Genomic DNA, 21,267 nt, shown 5'->3' with positions numbered 1-21,267 from the left:
TATGATTTGGGCTCTATTTTAAAAATAATTTTCCAGTTTATTTTTGAGTTATTATCTTCCACATCTCCAGTTAATTTTCCAAAAAGTGTTAGCTTTATTAAATGATTTCTTTGCTGACATTCTTTTACAGAAAATCAAAGTGATTTAGAATGGAAGAAGTTAACTTATTTGAATCTTTAGTCAGAAACCTTGCTATTGGCTCCTTACTACTTCCTCCAGCCCCCAATCCCAATATGTATTTCCCACTTCTGTGTTAACTCAGAGATTACTAGTGAGTTTCCCCTTGTTTCCAATCTGACATCACTCATATTTCCATTTTGTAGCCACACCACACCAATTAAAAAATCAATTGAATCAAAATATGTTAATAATGTTTTATAAATGAAGGAATGTCTTCCCTTAGTAATGACTTCACAGTAGTAAGATTTAACATTAAGCTCTTGACTTCTTTATCTTGGTCAATATAAGAAATGAAGAATATTTCCTCATTCTTTTTATCCAATACTGAATATATTGAATAGGGATTTTTTCTTTTCTTTTTTTTTTTTTTTTGGTATCAATTTTACCCAATCTGATATAATCACATCTAATCTACAGGAACTCGAAACTGAAATTTATTTGCATGTCTTAAACCTAAAATTAACTTATAATGTCAGCATAATAATGGTACTAAATATATATATTCACAAAATTATATAATGGTACTATATAGTCACACACACACAGAAACATTTCTTAACCTCTACTGAGCACTAAGGATAGAAAAACTCATTTAAAAAGTATAAGGATAAATGTATTATATTGAATTCATGATGAAGTCATCAGGTCACTTTATTTGGTAGATTTTTCCAGCCAGGCTTGGCAGCTTAAGTGGAAGTACAAGGAGGCAGACAACTGGATTGCCCCAACTTTGGGATTTATCTTGGAATGTAAAGAAAGGTCAGCCACACTAAATGAAATAACAAATATGGGTAGCTTTAGAATCTGAAATTTCATGACTTATTTGAATTGAAAACATCAGGTAGGACATAGCTTTTAAATCATTTAAACTCATTTCTGGTATCAATTGAGATAACAGCAATATGATTATGTCAAAAAATGACAAAGTGGAATTGCATATTTCTGTGTGGAGAATGTCTAGTGTTAGTTTTGATTAGCACCTTGATATTTATTAATTGTTGAATGATTATAATAATCAAAAATATTGTTTAATGACTTTGGAGACAATATGAGGAAAAGAAATCCAAGGCACAAACTTTGATGCAAACAGAAGCAACTCATTTGTGAAATTGTAGATTATCTTGACAACATTAGCAATTAATGATCCTTAAAAAATCTCCTAATGAATATTTCTACGTTGTAGGGACCAGCTGGCATTAAAGGTGAATACGGTGCTCCTGGGATCCCTGGGGAAAAGGTATGTTAATTTGCTACTTGAGGAAACTTTGTGGTGCTTTTATAAAGTTATATCTGATAAGGGAAACTATACGCAACAGGTCTGATATTTCAAGGATCAGCAAACTGTGGCCCCTGGGCCAAATCCACCCATGTTTTTATAAATAAAATTTTATTGGAACAAAGACACACTCATTTGTTTTCATATTGCCTGTGGCCATTTTGGGCAGCAATGTCAGGATTAAGTAATTGTGGCAGAGACCATATGGTCTGCAAAATCTAAAGTATTTACTGTCTGGCTCTTTGCAGAAAAAACTTGCCAACTCCAGCTCTAGAACATTGACATTAATCTGCTAAGAGCCCCGAGGCTTCTTAATTTCACTATTTTATGTATGATACAGTATACTAATACATGTTACACTGTAGATATAAATTAAGCAATCTATTTAAATACCTTGTAATATAGTACCACACCAAAGGCTATAATTAAAAGTATAAGAAATACATTTCAATCATCAAAGAAATATAAATATAGTATTTAGCTCATAAAATAGTTGATTTTTATGTTATATACTCTAATACCATAAAGATGATTTTAAAATAGTGACTTTACTTATAAGAGGTTAGTGTTGCAGCTCAATAACTTATCCAAGTTCTGTTTTTATAGAAACTTTAAGTATCTTACTATATTTGTAAATTAAATTTCAATTACTTTTTCTTATTTTTCACCATATCTATAATGCTGATAACTTTTTGCATTATTAAAACTTTCACATGTTGAATATAAAAAAATTTTCTTCCTTGCTAAAGTTTAGTTTAATTTTTTGTAGCTGGTATAGCTGCACTAATTACCAAGTGATTCTATTGTGCCTCATTATCTAGACAGCCATGACTCAGTGGTTATCTTCAATAATATCGTCATCTAAAGTTGTCACAGGAGTAAGTGAAGTCATGTGGTAGGAGGTTGAGAGATTGTTGGACAGTTATTTTTTGGGACCTTATTAAATGTGTCTCTAATACCTACCGTTTCATTATTGCTGCTTTTTTTCTTTTATAAATTATTTCATCCACTATGCAGATTCTTTACTCCTGTAGGATTTAACCATTGGACTGAGGTAATCCAACAAATTTTGTGGAACAATAATGCCTTGTGCAAGTTAATTTTTGGGGGGATTATACTATCCCTCCTCTTGTTTAATCTTGCTGATGGCAGTAAAGGAAGGCTCTTCATAAAACCTCCTTCAAATTACTGTTTCAAGGTCTAATTTCTTTAAAGTGCCTTTTTTTCCCTAGAGACTACTACTCAGTCACCCAAATCCTAAAGAGATGCCTAATCCAAATTTGCCTGATACACTCATTTCACCAATCTTTTCCTAAAATGTATTATGCAATCTGATTGTTTACATTCCAGATCATCAGATTTTGCAAATTATTTCAAAAATGGGAATTTTTTAAAGCCAAGTACAGGGTCACAGGAGTGCTTGGACTATAAAATAGATTTTCAGACTTTACTAAAGAATGTAAAGTAAAATTTATATAAGTGTACACAAAAAAATGATAGGAAAGCAGGATAAAATTCCCTTGCCATACTTTAAAACAGCATTTGCTGTGACTGGTATAAAATACCATTAATCCAGTGCTCCAAAGAGACCTGTCATGTATCTTTGTCTGTGAAAAACAGGTATGAGCTCCTGCTGACTGGTAATAGAGCAGGCTAAGGACTCCTTACCTGGAATATCAACAGAATGGATTTATCACAAGGCCCAGATGAATCAACAGATTCAATCCAATCAAAAGTTGAACAGATCAGTTGCAATCAAGGATCATGTTAGCAGCGGTAGTCTAGAAAGTTAAGTATACAAGCCAAGAAAATCCCTAGGAAAAAATAGAGATTCTTAGAAAAGAGAGGACATTTTGAGCAATATGAAGGAACTGGAGCAAGATGTAGGGTTGCAGAGACAAACTCTAAGAATAAATGATTGTGTTTCTTTTCCTAGAAGCCCAGTTTTGTAGGATGAATCTAGTGTGGTGATTCATCCTACACAACACTTACAGTGAAACGTCAATGATCGTAAAGGAGTATTCAGCTACTGATAAACTAGCTGGACCAAGTAATTTCAGGAACTGAATGCCTCTGCCCATGGGCTCCATTTGGTCAAAATGGCTACTGAGTGAGTCTTGCAAAACCAGCTTATGAGAATCAGTGACTGGGTGAAAACACTGTCTCCAGCTAACTTAAGAAGCAAATGTGATAAAAGAGAAGCTGTATTTATCATGTTCAAAATGGTAGCAAAATTATCCTGGCAAATCTCTCCTATGCTTCATCAAGCAGTTTTCTTCTGGTCTAATTTACTTGAGTTGCTCTTAGAGTCTCACAGATGATTAGAGAATTCAGGCAGCTCTCAGTGGTGCTAAACTTGGAATCAGGTTATGCTTAGCTCTTGCTTCCTAGTTTCATGCATCTTCAGAGACCCTACTTGGAGGATAATACTCTTCCAATATCCACCAAGCCTTTGATCATATCCTTTTCTCAAGGTCATAGTCACGGTGGTGCCAGGTCTGTTTCTAACTTGACACTTTCTTTAGTTGTTAAAGGGATGTCACACTCGTGCATGAAAAAATGTCACTTCAAGAGTGTTTTTCTTGCTTCTACAGTCCACAGGTTACCATATATTTAAAATAATTCTAATGACTATATGACAAATTAAGATAAGAAAGCTACTATTATGTTATCTATTGGTAGAGTTAATAAATTAAAAAATATTTGACTCCAAAGAAAAAAAATATCTTCATACATTTTTTTTAAATTTCAAAATTTTAAAATCATATTTATAAAGATGAGAACTTATGTTTAGGGTAAAATACTTCCATTGTCCCATGATGGACATACCTTGTTTGGCCTTCCCATAAATTTCCAAAGGAAACTTATTGGTTCTTAAAGCTACTTATCCTCAGATATCCATCTCCCATATTTGGCTTAATGTGATTCATGTGTGTCTTCCAGAATTAGTTCACAGCATCCCAGGACTTAACTTTCATTCTGCTTCTCAACATTTGTAATCCATTGGGTTTTTTTTCTTTCTTGGAGTTAGAAGTACTTAGGAGTTCTGTTAAAAAATAAATAGAAAAAAAAGCAAATTGTTTAAATACCTCAAATGAAGCAAGAACCTATGCAAAGTGCTATAGGACATATATCTCAGGTACAAAATTCTCAGAGTGAAGTTTTTTTCCTTTTTTAAGTTCAGAATTAACTTAGAAAACTGACTTATATTGATGGAATGGGGCATGTTCCAAACAGTCTGGAATAGAATGTATATATTAGCTGCACTTCCCAGTATCTAATGTGATACTGTAATAAATTAAGTGATTTGCATATAAATCCCATTATTCTAAAATAAACACCTACACTTTGAAGTTTGGCTAGGGGATAGCAGCAAATTTTTTTAAGTCAACTCTCTAAACAAAATATTAATTTACTGAGGTGGTGGGTTTTTTTTCCCCAGGGTCCTGGAAAAAAAAGAGTACACTGAACAGCACTATTTTATGAAATCAATTTATGGAATATGGAGTTACAGGGACTTTGAGGATGAAAAACTATTGCACTTAATTATGTTCTTTTGTAATTATAATACTTATCACACAGTACAGACTGACACTAGGTATCCTTAACCTGATATACACAGCCTTACTATCAATGCTGCAGAAAATTAACTGTTTTCTTTACATTTATTTAAGTACAACTGGGATTTTTGCCTAAGAGATTTGGTAAATTTTCTTTAAGTAAGAAAATACCTAACTATGTAGCAAGTGTTATTAAGTAACTTTGTTGGACAGAAGCCACTGTCAGTCAAAATGAGTAAATTTTGATGAGTGAATGATGATGCATAAGGTCATACACACTCTCTTTCTTTCTGTCACACACATGCATGCACAAATTCACAACTCACATTCTCACTGTGTGCAATAGAAAAATGAGATGAGAATTTTAACCCTGGAATCAAATCCTGCTTACTTTATCCCTAAACATATTGCTCAAATCATGCTTGCTTTCATTACATGAATATTTCAAAGGAATAATTGCCTCACTTCTCTGTTTCACCTATTCATGTCATTGTGACAGATATTTTTTGAAAAATTAATCCTAATTATGCGATAGTGAAAATTGAATGAGTAATAGAGGCTAATTTATGCCCAAAGCTTTTTCTCTGCCTACTGAATTATTTAGAATTTGTACTAAAATATTCATATTTTTGCTTTTCATGGAATAGGTATGCAGTAAATTCTAATCATCATTATTGTACTATTCAGATATTAAATAGCCAGAGTTAAACTGCCTGGGTTTGAATCCAGGCAAATTGAATAATTTAGAGCATATCCTTTGGGCTCTGTTAGTTTTCTCTTCTGTAAAATGGAATTATATAGCTACTTATAGCTTTGTCTTTTTTTAATGCATTTTTAAATTGTGAACTTTAACATATATACATAACAGTGATGGGGAGGTTAATGAATTTATTTGCCAAGTTGGGCTTAGAGAGAGAAAGGTCACATCTAAGCAACAAAAGAGGTTCCCTGGAGGTGCCTCTTAGGCATAAATATAGGAGGGCTCAGCCTCCCACTTACAACCCTAAGATTCATAACAGCAAGTCTCAAGTCAAAGACCTGATTTATTAAGTAGTGGGTTCCTAATTTCACTTAATATATATTCTATCCCAAGATAAATAGTCAGTGTCTTACATTATCTTCACTTAGTTGTACAATCATCATCACTCTCAATTTTAAACAATTGTCATAACATAAAACATCTGAGAGCTCTCATCAGCTGCAGGTTTGTGGTGCTAATCTGTGGGTTACATGCCTTTAAACAACCATTTACTAACATGTTTGCCTTCAATGCATCAATGATACTTATAATCCCATTACTGAGCCATAGTCAATCAGACCATTCCCATACAATTAAATTCACCCTCATTATCATATCTGTACATATTAGATTATTATTGCCCCTTCATTAACTTTTGTCTATATCTAGGTTCTCTGTATTCTACATTATAAGGCACTTATTTTACATTTTTCATGGAATTCATATTAGTAGTAATATATAATATTTCTCCTGTGTCTGGCTTATTTCACTCAGCATTATGTCTTCAAGCTTCATCCATGTTGTCATATTTTTCACAACCTTGTTCCTTCTTACTGTTACATAGTATTTCGTGTGTATATACCACATTTTATTTATCCACTCATCTGCTGACACTTGGATTGTTTCCATCTCTTGGCAGTTGTGAACAATGCTGCTATGAACATCAGTGTGCAAATATCTGTTCATGCACTGCTTTCAGATCTTCTGGGTATATAGTGAAAGTGAAATTGCTGGATCGAAGGGTAACTCAATATCTAGTTTTCTAAGGAACCACCAAACTGTCCTCCAGAATGGCTGTATCATTATACAGTCCCACCAGCAATGAATAAGAGTTCCAATTTTTCCACATCCTCTCCAGAATTTGTAGTTTCCTGTTTGTTTAATGGCAGCCATTCTTATTGGTGTGAGATGACTTCTCATTGTGGTCTTGATTTTCATTTCCCTAATAGCTAGTGATGATGAACATTTTTTTCATGTGTTTGTTAGCCATTTGTATTTCCTCTTCAAAAAAAATGTCTTTTCCTATCTTTTGCCCATTTTATAATTGGGCTGTTTGTACTATTGTCATTGAGTTGTAGGATTTGTTTATATATGCAAAATCTCAGTCTCTTATCAGATACATGGTTTCCAAATATTTTCTCCCCATTGCGTTGGCTGCCTCTTCACCTTTTTGACAAATTGCTTTGAGGTACAGAAGCTTTTGACTTTGATGAGTTCCCATTTATCTATTTTTTCTTTCCTTTTTTGTGCTTTGGGTGTAAGGTCTAAGAAGCTACCTCATAATACTAGGTCTTGAAGATGTGTCCCTACATTATCTTCTAGGAGTTTTACAGTACTGTCTCTTATATTGAGGTCTTTGATCCACTTTGAGTTAATGTTAGTATAGGGTGTGAGGTAGGGGTCCTCTTTCATTCTTCTGGATACGGATATCCAGTTCTCACAGCCCCATTTGTTGAAGGAACTGTTCTGTCCCAGTTCAGTGGATTTGGGGGCCTTATCAAAAAACAGTCCACCATAGATCTAGGGGTCTATTTTCAAAGTCTCAATTCTATTCCATTAATCAATATGTCTATCTTGTGCCAGTACCATGCCGTTTGACTTCTGTGGCTTTATAGTAGGCTTTAAAGTCAGTGTAAGTCCTCCCATTTCATTTTTCTTTTTTAGAATATTTTTAGCAATTTGAGGCCCCTTTCCCTTCCAAACAATTTTTATAACTAGCTTTTCCAAGTCTGCAAATTAGGTTGTTGGAATTTTGATTGGAATTGCATTGAATCTGTAGATCAATTTGGGTAGAACTGACATCTTAAAGATGTTTAGCCTTCCTATCCATGAACATGGAATATCCTTCCATCTCTTTAGATTCCCTTTTATTTCTTTTAGTAAAGTTATGTAATTTTCTGTGTAGAGGTCTTTTACATCCTACATAATTTTGTTCCTAGGTACTTGATTTTTTTAGTTGCTATTGTGAATGGAATCTTTTTCTTGAGTGTCTCTTCAGTTAGGTCATTTCTAGTGTATAGAAACATTACTGACTTATTTGCATTAATCTTGTATCCTGCATCTTGCCGTATTTGTTTACTAGCTCAAGTAGCTCTGTCGTCAATTCCACAGGATTTTCCAAATGCAAGATCCTATTATCTGTAAATAATGGCAGTGTTACTTCTTCCTTTCCAATTTGGATGCCTTTTACTTCTTTGCCTTGCTGGATTGCTCTGGCTAGAACTGATAGCACAATGTTGAATAATAATGGTGACAGCAGGCATCCTTGTCTCATTCCTGACCTTAGAGGGAAGGCTTTCAGTCTCTCACTTTTGAGTACTATCCTGGCTGTGGGTTTTTCATATATGTCCTTTATCATATTGAGGAAGTTTCCTTCAATTCCTACCCTTTGAAGTATTTTTATCAAAAAAGGATACTGAATTTTGTCAAATGCTTTTTCAAAATTCATTGAGATGATCATTTGATTTTTCTCTTTTGATTTGTTATTGTGTTGTATTATATTGACTGATTTTCTTATGCCTGGGATGAACCCCACTTGATCATGGTGTATGATTTTTTTTAATATGTCTTTGGATTTGATTTGCAAGTATTTTGTTGAGAATTTTTGCAGCTATATTCATTAAGGAGATTGGCCTGTAGTTTTCCTCTCTTGTAGCATCTTTATCTGGTTTTGCTATTAGAGTGATGTTGGCTTTGTAAAATAAGTTTGGTAGTGTTCCATTTTATTCAATTTTTTCAAAGAGTTTGAGTGTGAGTGGTGTCAGTTCTTTTTGAAAAGTTTGGTAAAATTCCCCCGTGAAGCCATCTGGCCCTGGGCTTTTATCTGTAGGAAGCTTTTTGATGACTAATTGGATCTCTTTATTTGTGATTGGTTTGTTGAGGTCTTCTGTTTCTTCTCTGTTCAGTCTAGTTTGTTCATGTGTTTCCAGGAAATTATCCATTTCCTCTAAATTGTCTAGGTCATTGGCATACAGTTGTCCCTAGTATCCTTTTATGATTTTTTAAATTTCTGTGGTATCTGCAATAATGTCCCCCCTCTCATTCATTATTTTGTTTATTTGGGCCTTCTCTCTTTTTGACTTTGTCATTCTAGCTGAGGTTTGTTGATTTTGTTGATCTTCTCAAAGAACCTACTTTTGGTTTTATTTATGCTCTCTAATGTTTTTTTTTTTTCCTCCATATCATTTATTTCTGCTTTAATCCTTATTATTGCTTTTCTTCTACTTGCTTTAGGATTAGTTTGCTGATCATTCTCTGGCTTTTTCAATTGTTCTATTAGTTCTTTGATTTTAGCTGTTTCTTCCTTTTTAATCTATGCATTTAGAGCTATAAATTCCCCTCTCAATACTGCCTTTGCTGAATCCCAAAGGTTTTGATATGTTGTGTTCTCATTTTCATTCATCTCTAGATATTTAGCAATTTCTCCTGAAATTTCTTCTTTGAAACACTGATTGTTTAGGAGTGTGTTGTTTAACCTCTAGATATTTGTGAATGCTCTATATCTTTGACTTATAGTTGCATTCCTTTGTGGTCAGAGGATGTTCTTTGAATAATTTCAATCTTTTAAATTTTATAGAGGCTTGTTTTATGCCCCAGCATATTATCTAGCCTGGAGAAAGTTCCATGAGCACTAGAGAAGAATGTAGATCCTGGTAATTTGGGATGTAATGCTCTATATATGTCTGTTAAGTTTAATTAACTTATCCCATTGTCTAGGTTCTCAATTTCCTAATTGGTCCTCTGTCTGATTGTTCTATCTATAGGAGAGAGTGGTGTATTGAAGTCTCCCATGATGATTGTGGAAGCATCTGTTGCTTCCTTCAGTTTTGCCAATGTTTCTCTCATGTACTTTGGAACACTTTGATTGGTTCATAAACATTTATGACTGTTACTTATTCTTGGTGTATTGTCCCTTTTATTAGTATGTAGTGTCCTTCTTTGTCTCTTATGACATCCTTGCACTTACAGTCTATTTTATCTGACATTAGTATTGCTACCTCTGCATTCTTCTGACTGTAGCTTGTGTGGAATATTTTTTTCCATACTTTTGCTTTCAACCTCTTTGTGTCTCTGGGTCTAAGATAAGTCTCCTTGTAAACAATATGTCGATAGTTCATATTTTTAAATCCATTCTGCTAATCTATATCTTTTAATTGGGGCGTTTAATCCATTCCCATTCAGTGTTATTCCTGTGAAGGCAGTTCTTGAATTGGCCATATTATCCTTTGGTTTTTAGTTGTCAAATCTATTTTTTTCCCTCTCTCTTTTTATTTCCTTCAAGTTACCCTTACTAATACTCTTCAATTCTGTGTTCTTCTCCAGGCATCTTTCTCCTGTCTTTTTTTCTCAGCTGGTAGAGCGCCCTTTAGTATTTCTTGTAGGACAGGTCTCTTATTAACAAATTCTCTCAGTATTTGTTTGGCTGTGAAAATTTTAATGTCTCCCTCAATTTTGAAGGAGATCCTTGCTGAATAAAGAATTCTTGGCTGGCAACTTTTCTCTTTCAGAATTTTAAATATGTCATACCACTGCCTTCTCTCCTCCATGGTGCCCACTGAGTAGTCAGCACTTAGTCTTATGTAGTTTCTCTTGTATGTGGTGAACTGCTTCTCTCTTGCTGCTTTCAGAACTTTCTCTTTCTCTTCAGCATCTGACAATCTGATCAGAATATGTCTCAAGTGTGTTTATGGATTTATTCTATTTATCATTCATTGGACATCTTTGATTTGCATATTTATGTCATTTAGAAGGGTTGGGAAGTTTTCCCCAACAATGTCTTCACATACTCTTCCTAGCCCTTTACTCTTCTCTGAACCTTCTGGACCACCAATGATTCTTATATTTGTGCACTTCATGTTGTCCATCATTTCCCTGAGATCCATTTCAAATTTTTTTATTTTTTCACCATTCATTGTTTTATGCTTTTGCATTCCATTGTTCCCTGCCTCTTCAAATCTGCTGTTATGCATCTCAAGAATATTTTTAATTTGATCAACAGTATCTTTTATTTTCATAAGATCTGCTATTTTTATTTACTTTTGCAAATTCTTCTTTATGCTCTTCTTGGGTCTTCTTGATGTCCTTTATATCCTTAGCCATGACATTGATGTTTGTGTATACTTCTTTGATTAATTGCTCTAAGTTCTGTGTGTCCTCTGTCTTTTTAACTTGGATGGTTGTGTTGTCCATATCTTCTGGTTTCTTTGTATGCTTTATAATTTTCTGTTGTTTTTGGCCTCTTAGCATTTGCTTATCTTGATAGGGTTCTTTTAGGAAATGCAGGATTATTTGAACATTTATCTGTAATTTGACAGAGCAATCGCTTGGTGGAGTGCACGTTCCCTGAGCTATCAGCAGATGGCACTCCTGAGCCACTTCTTACCCCCAAGCCAGTTGTCCCCCAACTTTGTCTGTGCACTGAGTGGGGGTCCAAACCATATGGAAATCCAATTAGTGCACTAATTTTCTCTGTTCACTGGGGACTGCTAGCCCTGTGGGTGGAGGGTGTGCCCTGCACAGTTTGGCAAGGAGTCCATCCCCACAGTGGTCCTGGCCATTCCTGGGCTGCAGGTGGAGAACCCTGGGTCTGCAGAGCTACACATCTCCCCTCCCAGCTCTAATGCACCATGGTCCTATCTGCTGTGACCCACAAAACCCTGGGATTGGGGAAGGGCTCCTGGCACTTCCATGTGGTGCCCTTGCCTCTAGGCTGTGCACACTGCAGGCTTCCATGGAGGAAGAGTGGATGCTGTTACAAGCCTGCTGAATCTCAAATTTCCCCAAGGGAGCTCTTGATCCCAGGGCTGTGAAGGGTTATCTCCCCAGCCAACTGCAGAGATGGGGCTTAGAAAGCTGCTTACTCCATACTTGGTGGCCAGTCTCTAGCTCAGCAGCCATGGGGCTGAGAAGGGTTATCTTCTCAGCCAACTGCCAAGATGGCTGCACAGGTCATGGAAAGCTGCCCCCTCCTCGCTCATCTGACCAGTACAACCACCATTCCCCAGCATGGGGCCTCTTGACCATGGGTTTCTGAAGGGCTACCACCCCAGCCTAGTGTGAGGAGGGTGCACAGGGCATGGAAGGCTACTCACCTCCATGCTCACTAGCTGGCTCCAACCGCCTGTTCCCCAGCAGCATTCTGGGTGAAACACTCACTGGGCTTAAATGCAGTCTCTTGGTTTCTCCAGCCATGCACTCACTATGTGGTATAGATGTCCCTGCCCAGCAGGTAGAAACCTGGGACTGCTATTCTGGAGTGCTTTCTGTCCTTTATATAGTGCTTTTCATGAAGGAGATTTTGCTCTGTCTCTCCTAATCTGCCATCTTCCTGGAAGTCAGCCTAGTTTTGTCTTAAGGATTAAATGAGATTGTTTCTAAAATTTCCAGCTCAGTCCCTGATATATAGTATACAATCAGTAAATGATAGGTATTATTTTAAAAGAAAACAGTTTGATGTTGATTCTATTTTTCTAAATTCTGAATTACCATGAGACTAAATTACAACTCATTTGAGGGAATTTCTATTATTTATTCAAAATATACTTAATATAAAATGTTAAAATAAAAGTCATCTAATTTAGATAAATTTTACATCTTAAAACAAACTGAATGTTAGCAAACCAATGAATTCCCCACTTAACAGAAAAAATTTTTACAACAATGATGATGATCATAATAGTACTACTAATAATAAAAATAGCAGAAATTTACAAAATAGTTATGTGCTAAGCACTAGTAGGAACCTTTTTTACACTATTTAATTCAATCCTTGAAACACCTCTGTGAGGTAAGATTTATCGTTTCTATTTCACAGATTAAGAAACCAAGATCTAGTGAGAAAAAAAAAAACTTCCCCAATGTTTCATAACTAGCAAATAGTGGAATCAAGATTTTAACCTCTATTCATATGAATCCAAAGTCCTTGTACCTTTCCTATATTATCTCATCTGGATTGCTCCTCAAGTATCCAGATTTCCTTTGCCCAGAAAATTCTGAATTATAGCTTAATCTATTTCCCTGTTTGCCTAGTGAGTGAACTGTACAGTTTACTTGTATTTTGTGCCATTAAGCACCGACTGTCTCAAGAGTGTCAGAATTTTAAAACCCAGATACCCCTTTTAAATGCTACTCAACCTTTAGAGATTCTGACTTCCTCCTACCCCCAAGAAGGGTGTGCCCACTAGTTAAGAATCACCATGCCTGTTTCTTCACCAAATGAGAGGATTTTGCTTAACTTTACCTCCCAAAATTAGTATTATGAAAACAATATGGTTTTATTTTATTTTCCAAATTCAAAATTATATTCGAAATATGTCTTTGAATTTCACACACCTGACTCAGATAATCCTTATATGTGCTGCATGCCTACCTCCTGGCAGCCCAACAATTACTACTCTGCGGTCGCAGTTGATTCGTCTGGGGGAGGGTGGCGGCCGGTTGCTAAATCCTAGGCTCCCAGGATTGCTCCGAGGGTACCGGCGGCGGGGGCTCTTTCCCGGAGGCGAGGGCGAGGCGGGGGACTTGGCCAGGTCCCCGGCGGGAGGCGTGCAAGTATGGAGGGCGTGCAAGTATGGAGGGCGGCGAGAAAGGAACAGGCGGGACACGTTTCTTTTTGGGTGATGAAAACCAAGAGAGTTTATTAGGGGAGAGTACAAGCTTATATCGGGCATTTAGAGGGCGGGGTAGCTGTAAGGGTTAAAGGCTTGGATTGGTTCTGAGAGGGCGCGGAGGTTGATTGAAAAGGGGGCGGGAGTTGCTCCGGTAACGGGGAGTGGGTGGGCAAGGTAAAGGGGGCGGTTTTCTCCGGCAAGCCCTCCCCAATGGTTTTTACTTTGGGGTGAGGAAATGGGGCCTGCATTCGGCTCCACTTTCTCAGGCCCGGGGGGCCGTGGAGGGCGCAACCACCCGTGCCCCACTACCTTTCCTAGGGGCTGATCAGTTCCCCTGGCCCAGGCCCGCCAAGTCAGAACTCGATAACAGTGTCCCGCACTACTCTCTACATTACTCTAACCTCAACACTGAAGCTAAAAACTTCTCTCTTTGTGTTGTCCACCAAATGTGCTTCAGATACATATGTTTTAATTCTGTGTTTACATTTTCAAAAACAAAAGTGTTTGACTTAGTTGCATGACGATAAAAAAAAAGATTCTAGAGGTAAAATGCCATATGCATTAAGGCACTTAAGAAGTACAACTGATAACGTGATGAGAAAGTTGCCAAGTTGCATGTCTTAAAAATAGTAGGGCTAACTAGCCTCATTATGACCAGGTCCTTTGTATGTTAGGTCTTTTTTTTCTTTCACCATAACCTCTGATGCCTTTAGTCATTGTGGTGGGATGAGATTGAACTAGACAGACCCATTGTTCCCTGACAGTCTTTGTATTTCTTTTCTGTCGGGAAATGAAATGACTGAGATCCGTGAATCTCAATTTTCCCTAAAAAGATGTTTTATGAGAGGGCTGCAGCTTCAGGAAATAAAGGCAGATGCTGTTACAGTTTATGAAAGTGCAGACAAGGCCGGTAGCTGTTGTGAATTATAATGAACTCTGAGACAGCCCTGGTACAGATGTAGTATTAATGCCTCAGAGACTCAGAAACATATAGGCATTTAGTGGAAAAATCTAGATATATATATATATATATATAATATAGTCATTTGGCTCCCTGTTTATATTGTTTATAAGATGTGTTCACCTAGTTTTTCCATTGAAATTCAGAATGAAGCTTAATTTTAGAATTTCCCAAGTTAAAAAAAGTTAAATTATCTATTTATATGTGAATTATTGTGGAAATTGAAACCATTAAATGAGAAAGAAAGGACAACTCAGCTTTATTCTGGAATATTTCCTTTATAAGAAATTGTCAAACTTTATAAAATAAGTGTGAACTTTGCATGCTTGAGAAACTACCTCTGAAGCAGAGAATTACCTATTCACTGATTTATTTCAGAAAGTTCTGTAATGAATGAAGGTATAGTCAATTATGGACATAGGATTAAACTTTTTATCATAACCAATATTCATAGAAGAAGTGATCACAAAGAAAATACTTTTGTCAAACTTGTTCTTGGCTTCACTTATTTAAAATTCAAGAGCGAAACTTGAATTATCAGTGAAAAATCGCTTTAACATGGCACAAGTCTTACTAATTATCTTATCTGTGGGCACTGTATCGATGCCATATAGCAGTAAAATAAACAGAAACATAAGAAGGACAGAGGTAATAGAAGGACAGGAAAAAGAAACTTGCTCATCCTGCAGTTGATTTTATTTCTTAATGGTTTCTTATTTCCTTCTAATGCCTTCCACTCACCCCCAAGTAGAGCAGTTGGCAGAGAACACAACAGATGGATGAGAAGCTCAACACATGCAGTGTATCTGGCACCCAGGCACTTGACTTTTATTTGCTAAACAGTCAGATTCAACAACCTAGTCCACTGATGTTCCTATTTGGTGTAATGCATTATCAGCATCTAGCTAGTAAATATTAAAGTATTGCCATAAAAAAGATCACACACTGTTTTTCTGCATAGTTTAGTGGCTAATTCATTCTTGGTGTAGACTGCTGACATTTACAAGGCTGAACTTAAATATGTAACTGGTATTTTATAAAAACATCTATGACTTCAGGTACACTAGTTTTCTTAATGTGAATCTGTGTAATGGTGTTTTTAGCCAACTAAATCAGGGACAGTTACAGTAGTGTATGATACACTATGAACCTGTTAGGTATGAGTAGAAGAATATAGCGAGCATGTTCACAGACAAGCGGTATTTTTCTTCCCTGCTGCCATCAGTGCTCTTTCACAGATTACTAAATTCAAAGGTCAAGAAAAAAATTGTCCCTGTTTCATGAAGTCTCCCTGGTCACCAGGCAGAATTAATAGCCCTTCCACTCTGCTCATGTAGCACTTGATTTACATCACCTAAATAATGTGTGCCTTATCTCTGCTAAAATGTGAGCTCCTGAAGGGCAAGAGCTTGGTGTATCACTCATATCTGTAATCCCAGAACCTGGCCCAGCATAGGGCAATTGACTGGTTCTGGATATGTTTGTTGAGTTGTTCAGAACTCCAGAGAACTTAGCTCCAGGCTAGAAATAAAGAAGAAAAATAGAGGATGACTCTTAGAAAAGCAAAGTGAGGGGATACTGGAAAAGGGCCCTGATGATAGCCATGCTTCAGTGCAAGCCCTCTGTAATTTCTGCAGAAGAATACTTCAGGGAAATAGGAAGGAAGATGACTCTTATCCACCTAACAAGCTTATAGGTGTTGCTTCCTAGAATGAAATATAATAGCAAGAAGAGTGTTCAGCTCCAGACTTTGCTTACCATTTTCTCTTGGAGAAGCTATACCCTCCCTCCTTTTTCAAGCATAAATCTTCAGGTTATCTTGCTCCCTTTTTATCCAGACTATGTCTAAAAATCTCCTGACTTTATTACATTGTCAAGGCATGCTTCTTTCCCCAGATCTTCACAACTGTTTACCTCAGGGCTAAAGATAAGTAACCAAAGGTGCATTTAAACTCAAGTACGGGTAACTGATATGGCATAGACCTGTAAATTACTCATCAAAAGGAATTTTTTGGATAGGAAATGGTTTGTACCTTGCTGTCCTCAGTTAGGAGCATCATTTTCTTTGTATCATAAATCATCTTTCACTTGGTAGAATACTTGATTCTTATGTCAATTACCATACTTTAGATATTTCAGTAAATGATTCGCAAAAATGTCATCTATTTCCCTAGTACTTTGATAACATTTCAGATTTACTTAAAGGCAGTCTTACAGCTCATTTCACAATAAGGTAAAAGCTGAAACACTTGCTCTTGACAGATTCACTTTAAGAAAATCATCACAATTACACAGGAGCCCAGATTTTGTAATGAGTTCTTCAAAGTGCCTAAGATCAGTTCCCCCAGTTTGCTACATCTGGAAAGAAACATCTATCTTGCCAAACTTTTTCAATTTTTTTATTTGAATAACTGTTAGTATAATATGCATTCAATTAATTTGAAAAGGAATTGTAAAATACTGCCCTTTGAAAATAAAATTTAATACAACTCAATACACTAGGCAATTCAGCTTTTTAAAAAGTGAGTGGTGTTAACAGAAATACTGTATAGTGTGTGGGGCAAGGTGTGTGTGTGTGTGTGTGTGTGTGTGTGTGTGTGTGAGTGCACACAAACATGATGGTCCTATCTTTGGGGTGATGTGCTGAGTTCTCAGTGCTGCATTTTAAAAGACATATTGGCTGACCAGTGAAGAGTGACCGTAATATTAAGGGACTCCAAACTGTCAATTTGAAAAATGATTAGTTTATGGAATAGAAGGCTTGATAGTGACACAAGGGGGTGCCATGTGGAAGGCCTTTACTATTTTTCCTGAGTGATTGCAGACAACAGAAATAAGACCAGTGGCAGAAGGTAAATTTGAGTTCAGAAAGCATTGATGCAGTAATCATCTATGGAATTTTTTTTTTTTTGCTTTGCTCTCCACAGCGCAGATTAGACATGGAAAGTGACTGACTTTAAGAAACTTTCAGCAGAGTCAATACCTCATTAGATTCTTTGGTGGAGGTGGTAGAGATAAATGTATGAATTTATACATCCCATAATTAGGAATACCCATCCTCCTTGTTCTTTAGGTATATACAGCTGCATATACTTGTGTACAGTGCACACACAAACACACACATGCATATAAACTCAGGATAATAGCTGTTCAGACAATAGATGTTGAATTCAGCTGCTATTGACGACCCATATTTATGTTACTTTGATTAAGACATCTATCAACCATACATTACCTTTGGTGGGCTACTTTTCCCTTCTTTGAAATGACCCCTAAGAATATTTCTCATTCATTTTATGATTAGGAATGTTTTAAATTTGCTTTATCTGGAGCATTAACGTGATCGTATATTACCACATGTTAGCTACATTAAGGATCCAACAAATATAAAGAATTTTAAAAGTCTGACATTTTAAACCCTCTGCAGTGTGGCAGTATGACAGTGTGTGTATGTGTGTGTGTGTGTGTGTGTGTATAGCATGACATTAATTTATTTCTTGGGAAGGCATCCCTGACTCTAGAGGGAAAAAAATTCTCCTCTCTGAAATAAAAGGGCTCAGGCTGGATAAGATATCTGAGGAAGATAGGAGATATATATAAATATGTGTGTGTGTATATATATATATGTGTATATATATTTATAATTTCCTGAAATATTTAACTGCATGCCAACAATTTAAGAACCACATAAAATTCAATTTCTGAAGATTATAGTCTAAAGCAGGACTATGGTCAGAAATGTAGAGGTCACTAATGATGCACAAAATCAAAATCAGGTTTGTCTTTTGTTGCCTGTTTTATTGGTTTTTGTGCTAGAATTCTGGCATTCCACTTCAGATGTCTCTTTTAGCTATCTCACTGAACATTCCATTTAAGTAAATTTTCTTCTAATGACTATGAGTTAATTAATGGAGAAATATTGATGTATTTCCAAGTGTATTCTAAATCCATACAACAGGTTATGATCCTGGAAAACATGTCCTAAAACAGAATATGTCAAATTTCTTTTTTAAATATAGAAACAATGTTATAATAGGATCTCAGACTTTTTAATTAAATGCTGAATGCTTAACTTTTTAAAGAAATAATCACCATAATATAATATATAACTTTCTATCTTCTGGGCCTACTTCTAGTTAGTAGCTTAGTAGCAAGTTTTTCCTGCTCATCCTATGTTTCTTTGCTTGGCCTCTCCTTGGTACTAGGTTTGCAAACTATAGCCCTAGGGAGTGTGAGTCCTTATAGAGTGTCTTTCAGACAACTGGAATATGTATTTCCCGCATAACAGGAAAGGCATTGATTTCAAAGGAAACAGGAAAACAAACGATTTATCTTTTATGTCTAGCTGTGCTGGCTGCAGGGAAATGTGCAATGATAAAAAGAAGGTAAAACTGAAATCCTTCAATCAGTTTTTCAGAAAGCTACTAGTTGGCCCTAAACCTCACCTTAGTTTTCACCAAAAACTTCTCAAAGAGGTTGTTCTGAATTCTGGAAAGGGTATTTTTTTATTTTTTATTTTTTATTGCTCTATGCAGTTAGAGACATGCTATGTGTTAAGGCAATTACGTAGGCAACAATGTTACCAGCAGCAGCATTGGATTTTGCCTTGCTTTATATTACACATATTCATTAATTTGCCCTTCTGTGGCTTGAATTTGTAACTGGAAGGGACAATGGCTCTTCAATTAAAAACAAAATGAACTAACCTGTAACAAAGTGTGTGCCTCAGAAACAAGTTTTAAAAGTTATGGTTGCTATTGGAAACATTGATTACAATTTTTTTAACTTTTAATTTGAAATGCATTCAAATTTATGAGAGTTACAAAAATAATGCTGTTCCTGCACAGAGAATTCCAGCATACTCCTACCCCTTCAAACAACCAGATCCACCAATTTTAACTTTTTGCTTCAATTGCCATGTCATTCTATCTTATTCATCTATCTAACCTTTTTCTGAACTTTTGAGTACAGATTGTATACATCTTGCTCCTTGAACAGTTAATACTGACATATATATTTCCTAAGAACAAGAATATTCACACATGTAACCTCCTTAACTAGAGTTACCAATTTCAAGCAATTTACCTTGATACAAAGCTTGTAGCTTATATTTGGTTTTTTATATGTCCCAATAAGGTTGCTTTGAGCCCTTTCTCCTCCCTTGCTAGATTCTATCCAGGATCCTGTATTGCATTTAATTGTCATTGTCTTTTTAGTTGCTTTTTTTTAATTGTGGGAACATACATACAATATAAACTTTCCCATCTCAGTCACCCCCAAGTATACCATTCAGTGGGATTAATCACAATCCACAGTATTGTGGTACCCTCACCAGCTTCCATTACTAAAACTTTCCCGTCTTCCCAAACAGAAACCCTACACCCATTATGCATTAACTCTCCATTCCCTCTGACCCCCATCCCTGGCAACCTGTACTTCAATTTTTGTCTTTGTGAGTTTGCATATTCTCTGATATTTTCTTTGTAGTTACCAAGGGGCTTAAATTGGACATCCTAAATCTACACCAATCTTGGGTTGCATTGGTATCAACTTCACTTCAATAGTATACACAGTCTCTATTCCTGTACCACTCCATCCCCCCACCTTTGTGCAGTTCTTGTCACGAATGGCATGTTTCTACTTTATGAGTCCAAAACCCACTAATTTCTCATTACATTTTATGCATTTGCATTTTAGATCCTGTAGGAAATAAAAAGTGGAGCCACAAACCAAAAATGCAACAGTATTGGCATTTATGCTTACCCATGCCGTTAACCCTCACTGGAGATCTTTATTTCTTCATGTAGCCTCCATCTGTTGTCTATTGTGCTTTCCTTTCGACCTGCAGAATTCTCTTCAGCATCTCTTGTATGGACAGTCTAGTGATGACAAACTCCCTCAGATTTTGTTTATCTGGGAATGTCTTCATCTCTCCTTCATTTTTGAAGGACAGTTTTGCCAGATACATATTTCTCAGTTAGCAAGTTTTTGCTTCCAGCACTTTAAATATGTCATCACACTTCTTTCCTGCCTCTCTGGCTTCTGTTGAGAAATCAGCATTTAATCTTGTTGAGCCTCCCTTGTATGTAACATATTGTTTCTCTCTTGCAGCTTTCATAATTTTCTCTTTATCTTGGCATTCGACAGTCTGATTATAATATTTGGGTTTATCCTATTTAGAGTTCGTTGAACATCTTGGATGTGTATATTTATGTCTTTTGTTAAATTTGGGAGGTTTTAGCCATTATTTCCTTCAATATTTTCTCTGCCCCTTTCTCATTTTGTTTCTTTTGGGACACCCATAATGCATATATTGCTATGTTCATTGGCATCCCACAGGTTCCTCAGTCTCTGCTTACTTTTCTTCACTCTTTCTTCTTTCTGCTCCTTGGACAGACTATTTCAATTGTTTTATCTTCAAGGTCCAAGGATTCTTTCTTCTCCCAGCTCCAACCTGCTGTTGAACCCCTGTACAGAATTTTAAATTTCTGTTACTTTGGTCTTCAGTTCTGTTTTTTGTTCTTTTCATAACTTCCATCTATTGATATTCTCTTAGTGTTCATCTATCATTTTCTGATTTCCTTTAGCTCCTTGAGCATATTTAAGCCCATTTTTTAAAGTATTTGTCTGGTATGTCCCAGGTCTGGTCCTCCTCAGCAATG

At 36.1% G+C, this 21,267-nt stretch overlaps 1 protein-coding gene across 1 annotated transcript in view; it reads left to right on the top strand.

Moving 5' to 3' along the window:
- The window catches only part of COL19A1 (collagen type XIX alpha 1 chain), a 341,781-nt gene that overhangs the window by 83,940 nt on the left and 236,574 nt on the right, over positions 1 to 21,267 (top strand). The window contains exon 10 of the mRNA XM_037844663.1: positions 1,364 to 1,417. Coding sequence (XP_037700591.1) covers positions 1,364 to 1,417 — 54 coding nt within the window. The remainder of the gene's footprint in view (positions 1 to 1,363; positions 1,418 to 21,267) is intronic.

The sequence above is a fragment of the Choloepus didactylus genome, chromosome 7 (genome assembly GCF_015220235.1).
Source record: "Choloepus didactylus isolate mChoDid1 chromosome 7, mChoDid1.pri, whole genome shotgun sequence".
NCBI lineage: Eukaryota > Metazoa > Chordata > Mammalia > Pilosa > Megalonychidae > Choloepus > Choloepus didactylus.
Note: the sequence above shows the minus strand (reverse complement) of the source record. Positions and strands in the feature narration are given on the sequence as shown.